The sequence below is a fragment of the Sceloporus occidentalis genome, unplaced genomic scaffold, assembly GCF_023333645.1.
Source record: "Sceloporus occidentalis isolate IW3139 unplaced genomic scaffold, rSceOcc1.0.p SCAF_105, whole genome shotgun sequence".
Classification (NCBI taxonomy): domain Eukaryota; kingdom Metazoa; phylum Chordata; class Lepidosauria; order Squamata; family Phrynosomatidae; genus Sceloporus; species Sceloporus occidentalis.
The window spans coordinates 2,056,052-2,074,662 of record NW_028317085.1 but is presented as its reverse complement, the minus strand read 5'-3'; the positions used below and the strand labels follow the sequence as shown (position 1 = coordinate 2,074,662).

At 39.4% G+C, this 18,611-nt stretch overlaps 1 protein-coding gene across 1 annotated transcript in view; it reads right to left on the bottom strand.

Annotated features, from left to right (window-relative positions):
- Positions 1-3,734: 3,734 nt before the first annotated feature.
- Positions 3,735-18,611, bottom strand: part of LOC149283392 (tRNA (guanosine(18)-2'-O)-methyltransferase TARBP1-like) — a 39,305-nt gene continuing 24,428 nt past the window's right edge. Inside the window, exons 22-31 of the mRNA XM_089497622.1 lie at positions 17,938-18,048; positions 15,985-16,134; positions 15,028-15,114; positions 13,696-13,892; positions 11,376-11,457; positions 8,737-8,908; positions 8,318-8,509; positions 7,511-7,635; positions 7,176-7,312; positions 3,735-3,897 (exon numbers count right to left, since the gene is read on the bottom strand). Of these exons, the coding sequence (XP_089353748.1) occupies positions 3,735-3,897; positions 7,176-7,312; positions 7,511-7,635; positions 8,318-8,509; positions 8,737-8,908; positions 11,376-11,457; positions 13,696-13,892; positions 15,028-15,114; positions 15,985-16,134; positions 17,938-18,048 (1,416 nt within the window). The remainder of the gene's footprint in view (positions 3,898-7,175; positions 7,313-7,510; positions 7,636-8,317; positions 8,510-8,736; positions 8,909-11,375; positions 11,458-13,695; positions 13,893-15,027; positions 15,115-15,984; positions 16,135-17,937; positions 18,049-18,611) is intronic.

Sequence of the window (18,611 nt, the reverse complement as noted above, 5' to 3'; positions counted from 1 at the left end):
CCAGATGCTGTGGTCCTGAAGTTACACCCCAGCAAAGCTAGACCAGGTTCTTCTCACAGCCCTTTGTAGATTGTGTATACATAGTCTGCCTTGCTCAGGATTTCTGCGACAGACTTTTAAACATGAAGATTGGTATTTAACAGTCAGTCAAAACATGGGAAGAAATACATGCAATCTTCCTATTCTGTTTTCTTTTAACCCTCTGAAAGCTAGAGGAGAGCATACAAAGGGTTAAAATATATCCCCTCTCTCTCTCACCCTTTCATTTGTGTTGAATATCAGATCTTTTTATATCCAGATACCTCTTAAGTCAGCCACTTGTGCTTGATCCAAATCAGCATGGTTAATGTCAGCTCCATCCTCTGCTTTGTAAACCCAGTTTCATGCCTGACAAGTTGCTTTGACAAATTCTTGGGCTATTTTCATTGTTTAGTTTAAAAGGACACAATCCTTCCTGCTCAGATCTGCTTTCCCCTCCAGGAACTAGAAAATATGTATTCTATCCCTGTTTGGCTCAGGTCCCTAGAGCTACATGTTACACCTGCTCATTACTGCTGAACAATACAGCAAGAGCAATAATTTGGAACCAACTGACTCAGTGGGGACCATGGCTATATCAATGTAATACTTTACTACTACCACCATCTAGTTTTGCCAGGGAACATCCATCAGCCATAGTGGATGTAACGGGACAGAGAGGGGGCAGCTTTTAGTAAAATACCGTATTGGCTCGGATATAGGCCGCCCCCGTATATAGGCCGCACCCTAAAAGTTTGGTGCTTTTTTAAAGAAAAAGTTTTTTTCTTTAAAAAAGCACCAAAAAAACATGCTGCCCCTCTGCCCCCCCCCGAGATATGCTGTCACTGTCCTCCCTCCCCGAGATATGCTACCACTGTCCGTCCCCCCCCCCCGAGATATGCTGCCACTGTCCTCCTCCCTCCCCGAGATATGCTGCCACTGTCCTCCTCTGCCCCCCGACTTACCGGAGCTGACTCCCGGGTGTCTTGCGAGGCCGGCGGGGGACATCTACGCAATACGCGTATACAACTTCCGGTGCTGGATTTCCCCGTGGAAAGTGCTGGCAGGGGAGGCTGTCTGAGCGTATCGGGGAGTAGGATGCAGGTCCCCTGCACCGCTGCGGGGGATCTGTATCCTAACCCCGCTGCCTGCCTGGCGCCCGGGACATGCAGGCGCTAGACCCCGAATATAGGCCGCACCCCCACTTTAAAGACTTAAAGTGGGGGGAAAAAGTGCGGCCTATATCCGAGCCAATACGGTATATGTGTAACAGCTAACTACAACATTTTCAATTTCTAAATATTGTTTCCAAAATCTAATTCAGTTAAACATGGTGTAAATACTACTGTAATGTAGTAAAAAAATAAATAAAAAAAACAACTAAAATATACCGCAATGTAGTGTCCCCATTCACACTTACCCAGTTGTAGTCTAGTCTCAGGAGATCAGGGCCATTCAGCATTGTCTTTAATAATAACAGCCCCTTATCTAAAGAATTTGGGCCATTAGTTGATGTCTTACGTGCTATATTTATAATATATATATAATTACATATACACACACACACACACGAGAGAGAAAAAGACATGGGCTTTAGACAGCATTTTAACAATGACTGGATCCTCTCTGTGTTCCTTCTGTGCAACTGCTGGTACAGGTTATTCCAATAGCAATTCCACATTTGTGCTCTGCTCATTACCAGATGCCATGGATCAGGATAAAAACATCATAAGAACCCTTCAATTTGTTTCTTTGATACTGCCACACCAATCAGGCTTCTATATATCATCTTTACCTAGCAACCCTTACACTAATAGTTCATTGATCAAAAGGTAAGTAGAAGTTTAAATTCATATTCGTTGAGCAATAAATTCAATTTTCCTGGAGCAGCGCTCTTGAATAAAAGTCTCCCTCCCAATTTAATTCCGATTCCCCTTTAATAGTGTATTGTGCAAACCTACAGCGTAAATGAACTACCTTAAAAGTACATGCGGATCTGTCGCTGACAAGCCTCAAATAGGAGTCATTCAAAGTATTTATAATATTTATTAAATGAGACACACAGGCAGATTTCATTTATAAATCTATGATGATGTTGGAATAAAAACAATCTCTGGATTGTGTGAAATACATGATTATTTTATTAGGTGTGGTACCATCTTGCAGAAAACTAGTTATTATCCTTTGTTTGCAAGGATCTGAGGATAATATACTGTAGTTTTATAAAAAAAACATATTGGGGCCACATTGGCAAAATATATACAGTACGGTGATATATATATATTTGTATAAACAAAGATGTATTGCAAAATCATGTTTAGGAACACTGATAAATAATCCAAATATTTTACTTCAAAAAGAGCATGCGTTGGGCTAGTCACCAAAGAGTTACTCGGAGCCATCAGAAAACCCTCCAGATTATTCTTTCATTCGGTCATTGGTGCCTTGTGTTTTCATTTTAAAAAAAATGCAAGACTGGAGAAGACGATATGATTATTGATATACCAAAATAATGAATTTATTTATTTTTTTTCTTTTAATTTACTCAAACAGCCTTGGTCAAACCTAATATTATGACCAATTGCCTTGTTAACACTGGTCTTTTATTCGTCTTCAGTAGTAGGGATGAGTTGGGGAGTGAATTTCTTGTAGTCATGAGCTAACTTTATCCAGACAGAAGTACTTACAGAATGGATGAGACTGGCACCCAAGACTTTTCACACAGCCATTGTATAATCCTTGGATATAATCTGTTTATACCACTTTGTAAATAGAAAAGTCACACGGACAGATATGTATACATAATGAAGACTCCATTATGAGTTCATAAATCACAACGCTACGCTATTTAGGTTGGGTATCTATTAAATGAATTGATCCAAAGACTATAATAAAGTGTATTAAAAAGATGACTTGTAAAATGAACAATAAAAATTGACACACATGCGTATATAGAGTATAAAATTGTAAAATCCATCCAAATAACCCCACAACTCTAGTGTCACATGCTCCTAAAACGCCTATTGTGTCTGGATGGAAGCAGGCTCCTCAGGTTCATATAACCATATACCGTAATAATCCATTCATTTAAATATACCGGTATTTATCTGTACCTCTTGGATGTTCTGTGTTGCTTTGATTTTCGGGATTGTGTGCAAGAACCCATATTGTTTGTACATATCCTTGTACAGTTATAGTATTAATACTCCTCCTTAGTAATGGTTGCATAGTAGTAATATATTGATGTGTTAAAGTTGACTTCACTTTACATATTAAGAATAAAAAATGCAGTGCCATGCATGCGATCCGCGGAATGGGTTGAGGCACAGTAATTTAACATTTTATATATGATTCATGTCACAGGAATATATATTTAAATATGGAAGACTTTCCATGAGATACCACACTTGTAGAAACATCTAAATCAGATATTGCGAGCTTATAGCAATCGTGTTTATTACATGGAATGAGCGAACCATCAGTTTGCTGAATATGCAACTATAGAAAAGTGCCCCTATTCCCAAACTGGCAAGTCTGTGCTTTGAAATGAATAGAATAAAACAGTTTTTACTTGTTTCGTAAGATTACATAACTTCCAAATTAGTTTAATTTGTCTTTATTCTGAATTGTACAAATAATAGTTTACAAGATTAAAAACAATAAAACCATTTTTTTTATTTTTGTATAAAAAATTAGCATAATTTAATTTACACAAGCTAGGTGGCTTTTTGCTTTAGTATATGTTGCCTTGTGTATTCCCAAATTAAGACTGCACCACTCACATGGACGTTCAGAGATCGAATTATTCCTTGCTGAGGAATTTCTACGCAAACATCAAGGTGTTGAATCAGGTTGGCAGGTATTCCTTCTCGTTCATTGCTACAGGGAAGTCACATGTAAAAGATTAAAATTATTAAATTATATTTCATTTTTTTTTACATTTATTTAATCGATCTCAAAATGTCATATTTAACCATTTCATGGTTAAAAAAAAAAAATCCAAATTCCTAAATACTTTTCAAATGTAAATGCAAAATACATTAGAAGAAAGAATTACTTTAGTAATGAACTATGCATGTCCATGTACCCCATTTTTATCAGACAGCCAGTAACAATTTATTAGTAGGCATGAAAGATGTGTGTGCGCATATATATATATATATATATATATATATATATATATATATATATATATATATATATACACACACATATACATATATATACACATACACACACAGTACATATATAACTATACATGACAATATATATTTACAACACATCAGTGATCATAGATATAGGCCCTGCATTTATTTTCAGTCTCAGTGAGTAAAGCTGAAGGAAAAAAATCCACATGGGGAAAGAAGAAAAAAAATGCTCAACCCCAGATTGTAGTCTGTACCTAATGTATTACTTATACGGTTCAAGCACATATAGAGTATGATGGCAGAAGAGCGTGCTGACAATTCTCACACCTGTAAACCTATGGTTTAAGTGTTTATAATTGGATTCTGTAGTGCTGCGACTGCAAGCTCAAAGGCATCATACGCTTTCTAATGGCATGACTAGGCAAGCTGACAAATTCTCAAAGGGACGCTTAGTGCTTTTTATCTAATTAAATTAAGACTACAATTAAAGTGAGGTTGCCAAGCAAGGAGCATGTCTTGCTTCATTTTATTGAAAGACTTATATAATTAAATCACAATGAAAACACTGATAAGATGACTTGGTTTAAAGGGAAGCATTTATTTTATTTTTTTAAAATTTAACGTTTTTGATTGAGTTTTTCATTTTCAATTTCGTTGAGTCAAAGTTGCAGAACAATATACACATGAAATAATCAATAGCAACATTGATAGTACAGCAAATAAAACAATGTAATACATTGGCAATAGTCGCAATAAGGAGTCACAGGTGGTAAGTATGCATAAATGCACAATAGCAACAAAAGAATAACCGCATCAGTGGCACGAGACTCGACTAAGGAGCCTTACGGCTAAAGGAGCTCAACCGGGAGAACAGACAGCATAATAAATATAAAAAAAAAAAAAAAAAAAAAAGAAGGAGGAAAAATGAAGACAAAATAGTGCTCTATCGTAATGCTACCATGTCAAGACCAAAATAAGACAAGCCATCGGGAGAACCATATGGCAATCCGACACAGAAGAAAGGAAAGACCGGGCACGATCTCACAGGAAGACCACAACGATCAACCCTGCCACAGCGGGGAAAGCTGGATTTGTGTCCAAGGAGCCCACACCTTATCGAATAAAGGCATTCGTTGATAATTCTGGAATGACAATTTTTCCAGAAGGTAAGTGTGTTCCAGATGATGGAGTATATCAACGAGTTTCGGGAGAGTAGCCGACTTCCAGTTACGGGCTATCATCAATTTTAAAGTTAAAAAGAAATGAATCACCAATTTCTGAACACAAACAGAAATATCCTCTGGAAACATGTGGAATAACACTAATTGTGGTGTAAAAGGGAGGTGTATGTGCAGTGTGGATTCTAAAAGATATAGCAATCTTTTCCAAACAGAGGGACATAGCCACCACACATGAAGCATGGTGCCCCTGTCCGGACAACCCCGCCAACAGAAAGGCGAGCAGGACGGAAACATATGGGACAGTCGAGCCGGGGTGAGGAACCATCTACAAATTATTTTCTTTTGTAGCTCAATATGGTTACTACAGTGCGATACACCCCGGATTGCCTCCTCCGAGTCAAGCCACATCTCAAGAGGGAAGGTGACACCTAACTCCCGTTCCCATGCTGGCATGTGTGGTAATTTATTATCCCATAGATGGGTTAGGAGCGAACTGTAACAAATAGAGATCACACCTTGAGGGGAAGAGGTCTTTGAACATAATTGAACGATCGGATCAGATGAGAAAACATCAATGGTTAACGAGGGCGTTTGAGATTGCAGCAGGTGTCTGATCTGCAGAAACTTGTAAAACTCGGAGGAGGGTAGCTCGTAAGTAGAACTAAGATCTAAAAAGGTCCGGAAAGAACCTTTATCGAAGAGGTCTCCCACTGTGAAGGAGTGGGCAGCATACCAACGGGATAGGTTCAAATGTGGTATTAATAACTCAAGGGAGGAGAGCGGAGTAGCTTTAGTGATGTGCAATAAAGCCGAATCACGCTTAGCCAGGTGGGACCAAATTTGAAGTGTACATAGTGTGGTGGGAGGGAGTGATGGAAGTTTCGAGCGATAAGGAGGAGGTAACCATAAAATCTGGGCAACCGAATACGGATGGACATAGGTGTTTTCAAGGGTCACCCACTGAGGCAGGTTACCCCGGTAGTGAAATAGAGTCGATTGCGCCAGAATAGTTGCATGGTAGTAGGATAAAATATCAGGTGCTCCCAGACCTCCCCTGAACCTGGGAGAATAGAACGCCTGTCTGGAGATGAATGACCTTTAAAATTAATAAAAGAATTCAGAACTACTTGTATTTGGTGTAAAAATTTACGAGGGACAGCGGTCGGGACTGCTCTAAAGGTGTATAGAAGCCGCGGCAGAAGCATCATTTTAACAGAAGATATACGCCCTAACCAGGATAAATCAAAGGAGCGCCACCTATCGAGGTCCTGGAGAGCCTGCTTCCAAATTGAACAAATGTTAAATTCATTCAGTTTAGGTAGCAGGCGAGGAAGTTTAATTCCCAAGTACAGGAGATAATCTCTCCTCCAATCAAAGGCATAGGATTCGCGGAGCAGACGTAATGCCGGACCAGGTAAATTTAGAGATAATGCTTGTGTTTTGTGTACATTAATGATTGGAAACCTGAGCATATTGCTGGAATTGAGAGAGCAACGCTGGTAAGGAAGTTAAAGGGTGAGTGATGGAAGCCAAGGATTGCATGTTAAACTTTGATGGTATTTTATTTTTTTTTTAAACCCAGATTTTATGAAAAACAGTTTTTGTTAATTTTGTTTTATTAAATGCAACAAACAGTTATCAAAGAGGTAAGTCAGATAAGCTGCAAAATATTTTAGATAGGGAGCATAGAAACATCAACAGAAACAAACTTTTCACATCTTGCGCCTCAGGAGGTTGTGGGTCTGTGACAACTATATTTTGCTGCTAGCACTCTTATTGGAGATACATGGACATTAGGCTTAGAAGAGGTCAGACTCACTGAACTTACCCAAGTAGCAATAAGGATTTCTCTGGAAAAGAATATTCAGTAAGATCCACACTTTTTGCAGTTTGTTCAACTCCTATGATCGTGTAACCTTGTGCTTTTTTTAGTTGCAAGTATCCAATCAGTTGAGATGGTTTTACCTGAAATGTACCAGAAGTTTAACAAAATTAACATACCCACCCCATGCTATACAGCCGATTTGCAGCAGTGTGGGAAGAAGCTTGGTCTTTGATCTATATTTGCATGTGCATGAACATCAGCATTTCTATTTGTTTTTTTTAGGGTATTTTTCTGATACACAAAAACATGAAGCCACACCAATGCACTTCATTCCATACCTCAACAAGTGGAAGCCACTGTTCAGCAGACACACTGAGATACTGAAACTGTTTATCATTCACGTGATGTAGACTATCAACAACTAGCGCAGAAGCACCAAATATTTCACAAGTCCGACATAAACCTAAAAACACAAAATCGGGAAGAAAAATGTGACGTTGTTACTGAATTGAAATGCACTGGTTTATGAAGAATCTATTGTTTAAATTCAACGCAACAAAAATGCTACAGCAACAGACTAACTCTAAAGTTCAAGACCCTGCTGAGTTCAATCACTAAATTGTTGAAGATTTGAAGAAAAAAAAATTAACCAGAGGAGACGAGTAGCAGACAAGCTGCATAATCCTTAGATAGTTAACGGCTTATGAGGATCTTAATGGGTTACAGAACAGCGCCCACTTTGTCTACAATTTAGGCACATAATGGCTCATTTTTTAAATGTATACTTAAAACATACTACTGCAGGAGTGTCAAAACTCCAGGCTCTGAGCGCCACAACCAAGCCAGGTGTTTTAGAGATTCCAGCATGAGAACTGACCGCTCAGTTAAAATAGTTGGAAATTATTAGATGAAATGTGTTAAACACAAGGATTTTCTAAAAATCCAGGCCCATCTGTGGCTCTTAGGATAACCAAGTTAACCCCCCATGTCCTAATGTATATGTAGTAGGGTTAATCCTTCTACCACAAAAATCCCAAATGATTACATCCGATACATTTGTTCACCATCTATGAATTTACGTTAACTTTTATATAAAACGAGAAGAAAAAAAAAAAACCTCAAAAAAAAACAAAAAAACAACTTACCACCTAAATTAGTTGGCTTATCAATAAGAGATGCTATCACAATTAAACTCCCATTTGATTTTCCAAGCTTGGCAGCACGATGCTGCAAAACCATATCCAAGTCCAAATCGGGGATACTGTTTTTCCAGGGAATTATTTTTTTCTGGATATCTGCCCATTCTATATGATTGTCTACATCTCCTCCATCTGTACCTGATGAAAAATATACATGCTCATAAACAGGATATTAAGGGCATATTTATTGTGCAGATATTGCTGTAATATCTGGGGTATTTGGCAAGATTTATATTATATGTTTGCTCTTGCCTTGTTTCATTCGATTTGCTCTTTCCAAGTAAGGCCCATCAGTTACATTTTGTCAACCCTGTCAATGCACTGAACATCTCTAAATAAAAATAAAATGACACATAAAAGTTTACCAATATCTTGCTGCAACCAATCATTTGGCTTTTGATTAAAAACCATAGTTCTGGAATTGGTCAATGGCATTGACAGCTTCCAAGACATGTTTCCACGGACTGAAAACTTATGGTATGGAATCCACTCATCTTCAATCAATTCTGATACACTTGGAAGCGTGTAAAATATAGTCTGTAAAAAGAAGCATAATGTTAGAATCAGGGTGGATTGAAATTGATGATTTAAAATTGTTTTTTTTTTTTTAATTTCAATGACATTTTTTTATTTAATCGCTTGTGGAGAAAATCTATCCAAATATAGTTTTCTATTTAAGATACATTATAGTTCAAAGGTTATTCGGCATGAAATAGAGCTTAGTTATGTATTTTTTTTTTATGATATTTTGTTTAACATTGATGTTTAAGCAAATACAATAATATGATTGCTATATAATGTTATTGTTTTAGTTAAATAAAACAATTGAAATGAGTTTTCACAGTTACAAAATCATGATTTTGAAAGAGGGTGAGGGACTGATCATGGAATGATATACACACATAGTATTTAACATTATATAACTGTATACATATTATAAAGCAGGCTTATATTACAGGGAAGTCACTTTGGTGGTAATGAGAAAAAGGGGTGGCAAAGACAAAGAACTTAGGGTGAATTCCCAGCTTTTTGAGACACATACGATGAGCAGACATAACCACATTCTAGCGGCTTTTGAAATTCATTAAATGTTATTTTTCCATATCGAAATATTTATAGCAGCATTTAGTTTAAAATATTCTACAACGAAATATTTATGGCAACAGTACTAACTATATATACATTCAGAAATATTTAGAAATGTTCTATCTAGTTTACATATACCTTAAAATATTTATATAGCATTAAATTCATGTACAATTCAAGAAAAAACTATTTCAGACACGCGCTGAGCAAATAGTTTTTACGTACAGAAAAGGGAATGAAGGGTGTTGGCAAGACTTGTTTAGAAGTGTATAGTGATGTTCTCAGTGAATACTTCCACTCCAAGTTGTGTACTGCATTATGAAGGGCCCACTCAAGTGAGTGTGTCCTGGACTGCTCTGTTTGCTCTGCATAATGCATAGTTAATGAGGGAGGATCTGTTGAACGTCATCTCACAGATTTAAAGAACATCATTGTGTTTAGCCCTTAACAACACAGTGAAAACCCACTGAAAACTCCTAGAAACTACCAGTTTAGTATACCACATACTCTTAGGAATGTAAAGTTGTACCGACCAGTGGCAAATTACCATCCTGGTAAAAGTAAAATCTGTGCTTTCAAGGGTTAATACAGGCTATGTTAAGCCTTACTAACATTAAATCTAATCTAGGAACAGATGGTGCCTGAGCATCCCTAGTAGACAGAAGCATCTGAATAGGGCTGCAACTAACGATTATTTTCATAATTGATTAGCTGGCCAATAATTTTTTCGATTAATTGGCTAAAAAAATAAATGTACTTACTCCACCAGTGCTCCAGGCTCTTTGGTGTTTAGTAGAGGCAGCCAGTAAGCGTCTGCACGATGTGCGTAGACAAACCTCTGCTGCTGGCTGGCAGTTTCGCTGGAGCTTCAATGACTGACCACCAGAAGGTCATGTGACGCTGGGGCTCCATCACAGAAGCCCCAGCAGAAGTGCCGGCAGCAGCGGAGGTTGTCCTCTGCTGCTGCTGGTACTTCCAGCCGGGGCTTCTATGGTGGAGCACTGGTGCTGCATCATAGAAGCCCCGGCGGAAGTAGAGGACAGTAGCGGAGGATGTCTGCGCACATCGGCGAGACGCCCGCCGGCTGTCGGAGAGGAGGATCCGGGCACCTGCAGCGCTGCAGGGGATCTGGATCTTAGTGTTACAATCCGATCTCAAATAGAGGTCTGATAATAAGACGAAGGGTATTTTTCAGAGCATTTGCTCTGAAAAAACCCTTATCTTACATTTGATAAAATTGATTCAACAAATCGATAATTTAATTCGTTGGCAACGATTTTCATTATCCATTGTTATCGATTAGTTGTTGCAGCCCTACATCTGAACTTACTGAAACCTATGATATACAGAGGTTTAACAATACATTTAATACTGATTTACCTGATAATCTTAATAATTTAATTAAATTCAAAAGTAAGACACACGTTCAAAAGATATTCCGAACATCTACGTAGCCTTTAAGGGCAATAATATGCTTCAAGTATCTATAATAGCTGTTCAAGGGCTCCCACAAGACCCCTAACAGACAGAGTCCTTACGAAAAAATTACTGCAGTTTTTCTGAAGTAATACTGCAGTTTTTTGGACATGAAAAAACTGCAATACTGCACTTTTACTGCAGTATTACTGCACATTTACTGCATTTGTACTTCACTGTACTGCAGTTATTTTTGTACGGAAGTACAAATGCAATAAAGCTGCAGTACATTGAAGTACAACTGTAGGTTTGCAGTATAAAAAAAAAAAGTGCAGTAAAACTGCAGTACAGTGAAGTACAAATGCAGTAAAACTGCAGTAATTTTTTTGTAAGGGAGGTACAAAACAGTACAAACATGCAGGAGTAATTTCCACACAGTAACTTGAAACCTGCATTCACAAAATGTTAAAAGCATTCTTCTTAACTATCAATTTAGTCATACCTCTATACTGTAGTCCTCCAAAGGATGAAACGTAGAAAAAAAGAAATGTTCCTGAATTCGTAACCAATTTTTCCTTGCATTCCTTAAAATACAAGAAGACAAAGGCAGTTGAACATGAAATCAGGCCCATGACCAATATATTAGACATTCAGGTATGAGTTTCCAGCCCCTTCACAGCCAAACAACCTAATATGTGTTCAGCAATATCTGCCAAGTACAGTGGTACCACTTTTTGGGGGGATAAATGGCTACATTTGGAAGGTGTGCCCCCCCGCCAGACTCCCTGATGTCTAGTGGGGGCAGCCAGTGGACATCTGCGCGATGCGCGTAGACAACCTCTGCTGCTACACGCCACTTCTGCCGGGGCTCTTACGCTGTCATAGAAGCCCCAGCGAAAGTGCTGGCAACAGCGGAGGATGGTCATGTAACACCGGTGCTCCATCATAGACGCCCCGACGGAAGTGCCGGCAACAGCGGCGGTTGTCTGCATCGTGCAGACGTCCACCGGCAGCCGGAGAGGAGGGACCAATTCCCCTGCGCCGCTGCGGGGAATCTGGATCCTAACCCTGCTACTTGCCCACAGCAAAGCGAAAAAGAAAAAAACACCTCCCCGGTGCCCGGAACTGCATGTCACGGGCGTTGGGCCATACGAATTGCACACCCCTGCGCTAAACCCTGATTATAGGCCGCACCCCCACTTTAAAGACAAAGTGTGGGGGGGGGCTATAATCGGGCAAATACGGTATATGTTTGAACTTTTTTACATTTTGTTGTCACCATCAGGGGAACCACCCAGTTTACATCACTGGAGAATTACTTTTACGGGTTACCACATTTTTATTTATTGTTTAACTATTTTCTTCTTATTTTATTTACTAACTACATTGTGATTAGTAAGCCGAGCTCTCTTGACTTGCATGGTTGAATGCAGTACTTGTATTCAACCTGTAGGGGCCAGGGTTCTCAGGAAGGTCTGGAAAGACCCTCTTGGGAACCTGTTTATTTTATTTTTTTAATGAGCGCTGCCATCAGAGCCAAAATATCATGCTATTGTGCTTGTGACTGCTCTCCTGACCGGTCATTGTGCGTCCTCGGGTTAGTTTTCGGTGTCGCCGAATGTCTTGTTGATGCCTCCTAATCTTCTTTTAATGCGATCAGACGGGCCTTTGCTGCAGTTTTTGGAAATCTGTGATCGCTTTCTAATTACATGTCAGAAGTGCCGGCAGCAGCGGAGGTTGTCCTCTGCTGCTGCCGGTACTTCCAGCCGGGGCTTCTATGGTGGAGCACTAGTGCTGCATCATAGAAGCCCCGGCGGAAGTAGAGGACAGTAGCGGAGGATGTCTGCGCACATCGGGGAGACGCCCACCGGCTGTCGGAGAGGATGATCCGGGTCACCTGCAGCGCTGCAGGTGATCTGGATCTTAGTGTTATTATCAGACCTCTATTTGAGATCGGATTGTAAGACGAAGGGTATTTTTCAGAGCATTTGCTCTGAAAAAACCCTTATCGGAGAGGAGGCACGCCAATTGTCGACAACGGGTTAAAAGACATCCAAGACATGTTTCAAGAGGCATTTTTCAGGACCTAGAGGAGCATCAGAGTCTTTGTGCACCTTCGAGAAAAGGTGAAGCAGCTTTCTGTAGTTTCATATTTACGTCCAACTCTACGGTTTAGACACAGGAACATGTCTACATTCCAGTACTAGTCTCAAAGAAGGAAACATTCCAAGTCAACAAACTCCTGCTATACACCGTAAATGGTCACAATATGTGATTTAGACTTAGACTGGTCCAGGAAGATGGAGACGTCCTTGGATCAAAGAGGAAAAATTCAGCATTTCTTGCCAAACAGCTTAAGATTTCACACTGCTGGCAGGTGACATGCTTTGGATTTCTTAAAGCCGTTCACAACACCTGCAGCATCAGACTCAAAGTACAACCCAGCAACAACACACTAAATGGTTTTGTCTAGCGATCAAGAAAGTTGGCTGTAGTTGTCTGGAACCCTTACTATGATACAAAATCTTTACACATAAAAGCCATTTTATAATCTGCATAAACGTAACTAGAGGCAAAGCTTCAGATTATATAATAGCTAATAACTCAGCTATTATGTGCATATGATAGCTGAAGTGTCCCTTTAATCTCTAAATGACCTTCTTCACAATAAGCGAGAAGATAGGGACTCCTAGCGTACAATGATTTTGATATCCACACACTTGTCGTTCTTGGGAACCGGTTCGGTTTATGTCATTGCTATCTAGCATACAGCTTCTCTCTAGACTGTTTTTTCTTTAGTAAACTGCAATAAAAGTACTCACCCACCACCTTGAAGATTTTCTAGTTGATGAAGACTGGATTCAATAATTGATGATAGTGTCTCAAATTCTTGTGAATACTGTTGTTTGCACAGAGACCAAAGCTTCTTCAGAGCAATTAATGCATACAGCCGAACACTGAAGTTGTGACTAAAGCACCACTGGAGAACAGTCACTAGAGCCTTCTTCAAACTTGGCAACTAGAACAAAATCGACATCTTCATTTTTAATTCGTTTTTACCACATACCAGGTGCTTAGTCAATCAGTGACATGTCCCTCATATTGGGATCTATTCACTAAAGGTACAGCCGTGGATACAACTCATTCACTGTACATTATGAAGGTACAACCTGTGTAAAATGTGTAAGTAAATCAGTAAGATCTTTTTGGCCTCCTCCTCCGTATATTATTAGTAATAAAGGCCTAACTGAGCGAATCTTACTGGGGAACCTTGCCAGTGTCCATTCTTCCTACTTAATACAGAGGAGCTGAAACTCTAACTCCCCTGCAAACTCTTGCTTTAATGAATAAAACATATTACCTACGTATCATGCAGGGCCAGCTCAGACCTTCTTGCTGGAGTTGACTGGTTTCCCTGTCATAAAGCATAGTGAAGTGAGGAAGCTAAAAAAACTAAACTCTTCTGCAATCTCCTTCTAGGGGGCTCTGAACAGCAGAACCGCGGATCTCTTCAAGTCAGGGGCAGAGTAGACCTGCTCTGGTAGGATAGTGCTTGACTAAGTCACATAGCGCGATGTGGCCCCACCATGAAAGCACTGCAGTTTGCACCACGTGTGAACCGAAGTAAACCAAGCTCCCAGACAAGGTAAGCTCTAATTGGCATATGTGCTAAAAGATTAGATGGGGAGCACTTGGCTCCCAAGCAAACATGTGCCAACACTCCCCAGCTTTGAAAGGACTGTCCCTGACATCACCATTAAAGAAGAATGCTCTGTGAATAATTTAATATGGATTCTTCAAAATGGAAAACCACTTACTTGGCCTAGAAGTTGCAGCCTTGTTGCTACAGCTGTTCTCCACCTCCATGGTGCAAGATTTCTTGCCACTAACTGGCTGATTAAAGCAGCCAATCAGAGGCAGGAGAGAGCTTCCACTGTAAAGGAGCTGACTGGAGGTAAGAATATCACATATAAGGAGATGTATTCAACAGAATACATCTCCTGCAAGCAAAATGAAGAGGTTAAGCAAAAGCAACACCACAGAAATTTAAAGCCATCATATGCCCTTATTTTGTACAGTGTACTGACAGAGTCACAAATGGACAAGCTCTGAATTTATGCACAATTTAAAAAAAAAAAAAAAATAGTTCATACCTTTTCTGATACTTTTTCAAGAATCACATCAAAATGAGGCAACACAGACAGAAATGTACAGATGCTAGTTTTAAGTTGTTCTTCACTCTGTAAGAAAAAGTAAAAGTTATCATGAATCTGGTCGCTCAGTTGCTGGAGGGCTGTGGCTCACGATCCGTTCACATCATTCTTTGTGCTCAGGGGGGGACTGGTCCAGGGGGCAATCACCCCAGTACAAGCATACTGCTGTGCCAGTGCCTCACTACATTGATAAGTCCCTCAGCGCACAGTAAATGCACTGAGAGACTGACCAATAGAGATGAGCGCGGCCACTAGGAAAGCACTCTCCGCAATGGCTCGCTCAGTCTGAGCACCAGCATACATCAACACATGCTAGGGCTTAGAAACAGGCAGTATGCAAGGATTGCAAAGGAGAAGCAGGACAGGATTGTCATTGGCACCTGGATCATCAGGCATTAGTCCCATCCTTAGCCAAGGCAGGTGTGTGTGTGTATACGTAAATCTGTGTGTATGTGATTGTGTATATGTAGAAGTGTTCAGTATGTGCGAACACATGTAAATGTGCATATTTGTAACAGACACATAGTCTAAGAGGATGCCCAACAAGCCACCGCCTCATGATTTCCCCAGTGGTTTTTATTCAATTCCTTCCTCATGGAAGAATTTTATTGACATTGGTTCAATGTATGTCCAGTCCAGAAGCTATATTTGCCTTTTTTGCCTTCAATTTTCCCCTTGTAGGTTTTTTTTCTGCCTACTACTTGTATATCTATTCCTGCTATTTTATGTTCTGTTTTTTATCCTCCCTTTCCCACCTGATGTGCCCTTGTTTGTGCAAGGTACCTTTAATACATTTGTGTTTAGTTGGAGTAATATGACACATTGTTTCAGTGCACCAAAAACGTATATTTAAAGAAAAAAAGCCAGTTATATAACATACATATGTTGAAAACTTACACAACAAAAGCAGTCCCAGAATTGCTGCAGGAAATTGGGGTATGTATGAAGTATTAAAATTAAAGCCCATTCTATTAAATATTTCACAGAAGCTTGATTATTGCTGAATCCAGCTTGGAAAATCCTTTCTATGATTCCAGATACAAAGTCCTATTAAATGCAGAAAAAAACATTGGAAACATGTATTATTCAACATAGAAAAAATTATAGGGCACAAAACTGGTTATTTTAATGTTTTGTATTACGATAAAGAGCTTAGAGACATAAATTGGAATATAAACCTACCTTCTCGTCTCGGCCACTTTCAAAAGGGAGGAAAAGTACCGTATTTGCTCGATTATAAGACAAGGTTATAAGACAAGGTCTGACTACAAGACTAAGATCCAGATCCCCTGCAGCGCTGCAGGGGACCTGGATCCTCCTGGCTGCTGCGGGCACTACCACCAGGTCTTCTATCACCGAGCGCCGGCGAAAGCACAGTGGAGGTTGTCTACGAGCCCAGAGAGAATTCCCCGCAGCGCTGCAGGGAATTCTCTTCTCTGGCAGCAGGTGAACGTCCGCTCGATGGACACAGACAACCCCCTGCTACTGCTGGGACTTCCGCCGAGGCTTCTATGACGGAGCACCGGTGTCACATGACCTTCTGGTGTTCAGTCATAGAAGCACCGCCGGAACCAACGCCGGCTTCCACCCACTGTCCCCACTAGACACCAGGGAGCCAGAAGCACTTTATGCCACTCTGCCTCCAGAAATGCCTTTTAGCCCCCCATATGCCACTCTGCCTCCAGAAATGCCTTATACCCACTATATGCCACTCTGCCCCATGATATGCTATGATAAGGCATTTCTGGAGGCAGAGTGGCATATAGGGGGTATAAGGCATTTCAGGAGGCAAAGTGACATATTGGGGGGTATAAGGCATTTCTGGGGGCAGAGTGGCAAGCCTGGGGGCAGGTTGGCAAATAAAAGGAAATAAAAACAAAAATATATATTTTTCTCAATCATAGCTTTTATTAAATATTAAAAAAATGTTTACATGAATTAATATTTACTAGTAAAACTTTTTTCCTATAGGGTAGTCTTATATTCAGGCTTTTTTTCCTAAATTAATATTCAGATATTAGGGGGTCGTCTTATAATCAGGGTCGTCTTGTAATCGAGTAAATACGGTATATATATAAAAAACAATAAAACTATAAAATATATTGTCAAGGGGTTTTACTTATTATGCCAAATAAAAATATATATATATTATATTCATTTATTTATTTTTTCTTTACGTAAGTCATGCTTTATGTAAAAAAAAAAAAAAAAAAAAAGAAAAAAAACCAAGATAATGTTAAGTACAATTAAAGATTATTTAACCAACCAATAATTGAAGTAACGGCCAAATATATGATGATAGGGACAAAAAAACACTGCTGATAGTCTTGAATTAGGATGCATGAGTAATAATTAAACACTGACAGTCCCATTTCTGTTGTTCAGCATTGAACTCAGTGGGATATATTGATCAAGTAAGTTGTCAGAAAAAGGTTGCTGAAGAGTTGTGTTCTAACTCTCACTCCACTATTCATTATGAAGGGTCATCACTAGTAACTTTGTCCAGCAAGAGAATCTGAGCTTTACACACAATTCAATGTTTCAAGAGCCTTCACAATTTGACTATACATTACACAGGACCAGCCAAGCTCTTCATAATTTGTTGTGAAGTCAATAACATGAAAACTATTCATTTAATGTACAGACCCAGTGGCACCCTATACAAGCAGACAACAGTGGAAACCTATAGTAAAAACAGCGCTGACCTCTGAACATGGAAGGTAACAGGGGCTATACATTATCACTAAAAGCTGTATATTACCTTTGAAAATAAAAAGGGACATCATGTATTCCAATTTACTCTCTGAATTTAGGATTTATTTGGAGATGATAAAAAAAAAGCATAATTACCTGATCAAGTTTAGGAATAAGAATCAGAATAGTCTGCCACAGACGATTTTTCACTCGATGCTGCAAAGAATTCCCATAGTATCTAGTTTTTGATTTGGACACAAGTACATCCTAAAACAAATAAAACACAACGCTGTAATATCATACTGCTTACTGAGTTGTGCATGTGGTCATACATTTGATGTTTGGTGCATTCTACGACGTTAACATTTTTATGGTGCCACAGTCTTTGGGATGGTGACCTTCTTCCATACACACAATGCTAGCAGCCACACTTTTCTATTATTATAGTCAGAGTCTCTGCAGCTATTATTGGCTTTTGTACTTTCAGTACAGTATGTGACTAATCATTTTCCATATAAAACATGGTAGAACAATGCCCCTCTAAAACTTCATTGGAATAAAACCTAAACTCCCAGTGAGGAACCTTGTTCAGTTCATATTGTTCTAAACTTCCTTTAATTGCAGACTTGGAGGCTGCCATTGTTGTCTGTCGTGATATTTTGGGTGACTTTTTCTTCTCAAACACCACACTGTGCTGATGTTGTATGACAATACTAATGAAGGTCCGTTCCTCCATAGGTTTTCAGAGCGTACAGTTGGGCTACTGAGTCATTTTATTTTCTGCCATAAAGAATGAGGAGTCTGGGTGCTTGTCTAGAAGATTGGGCTAC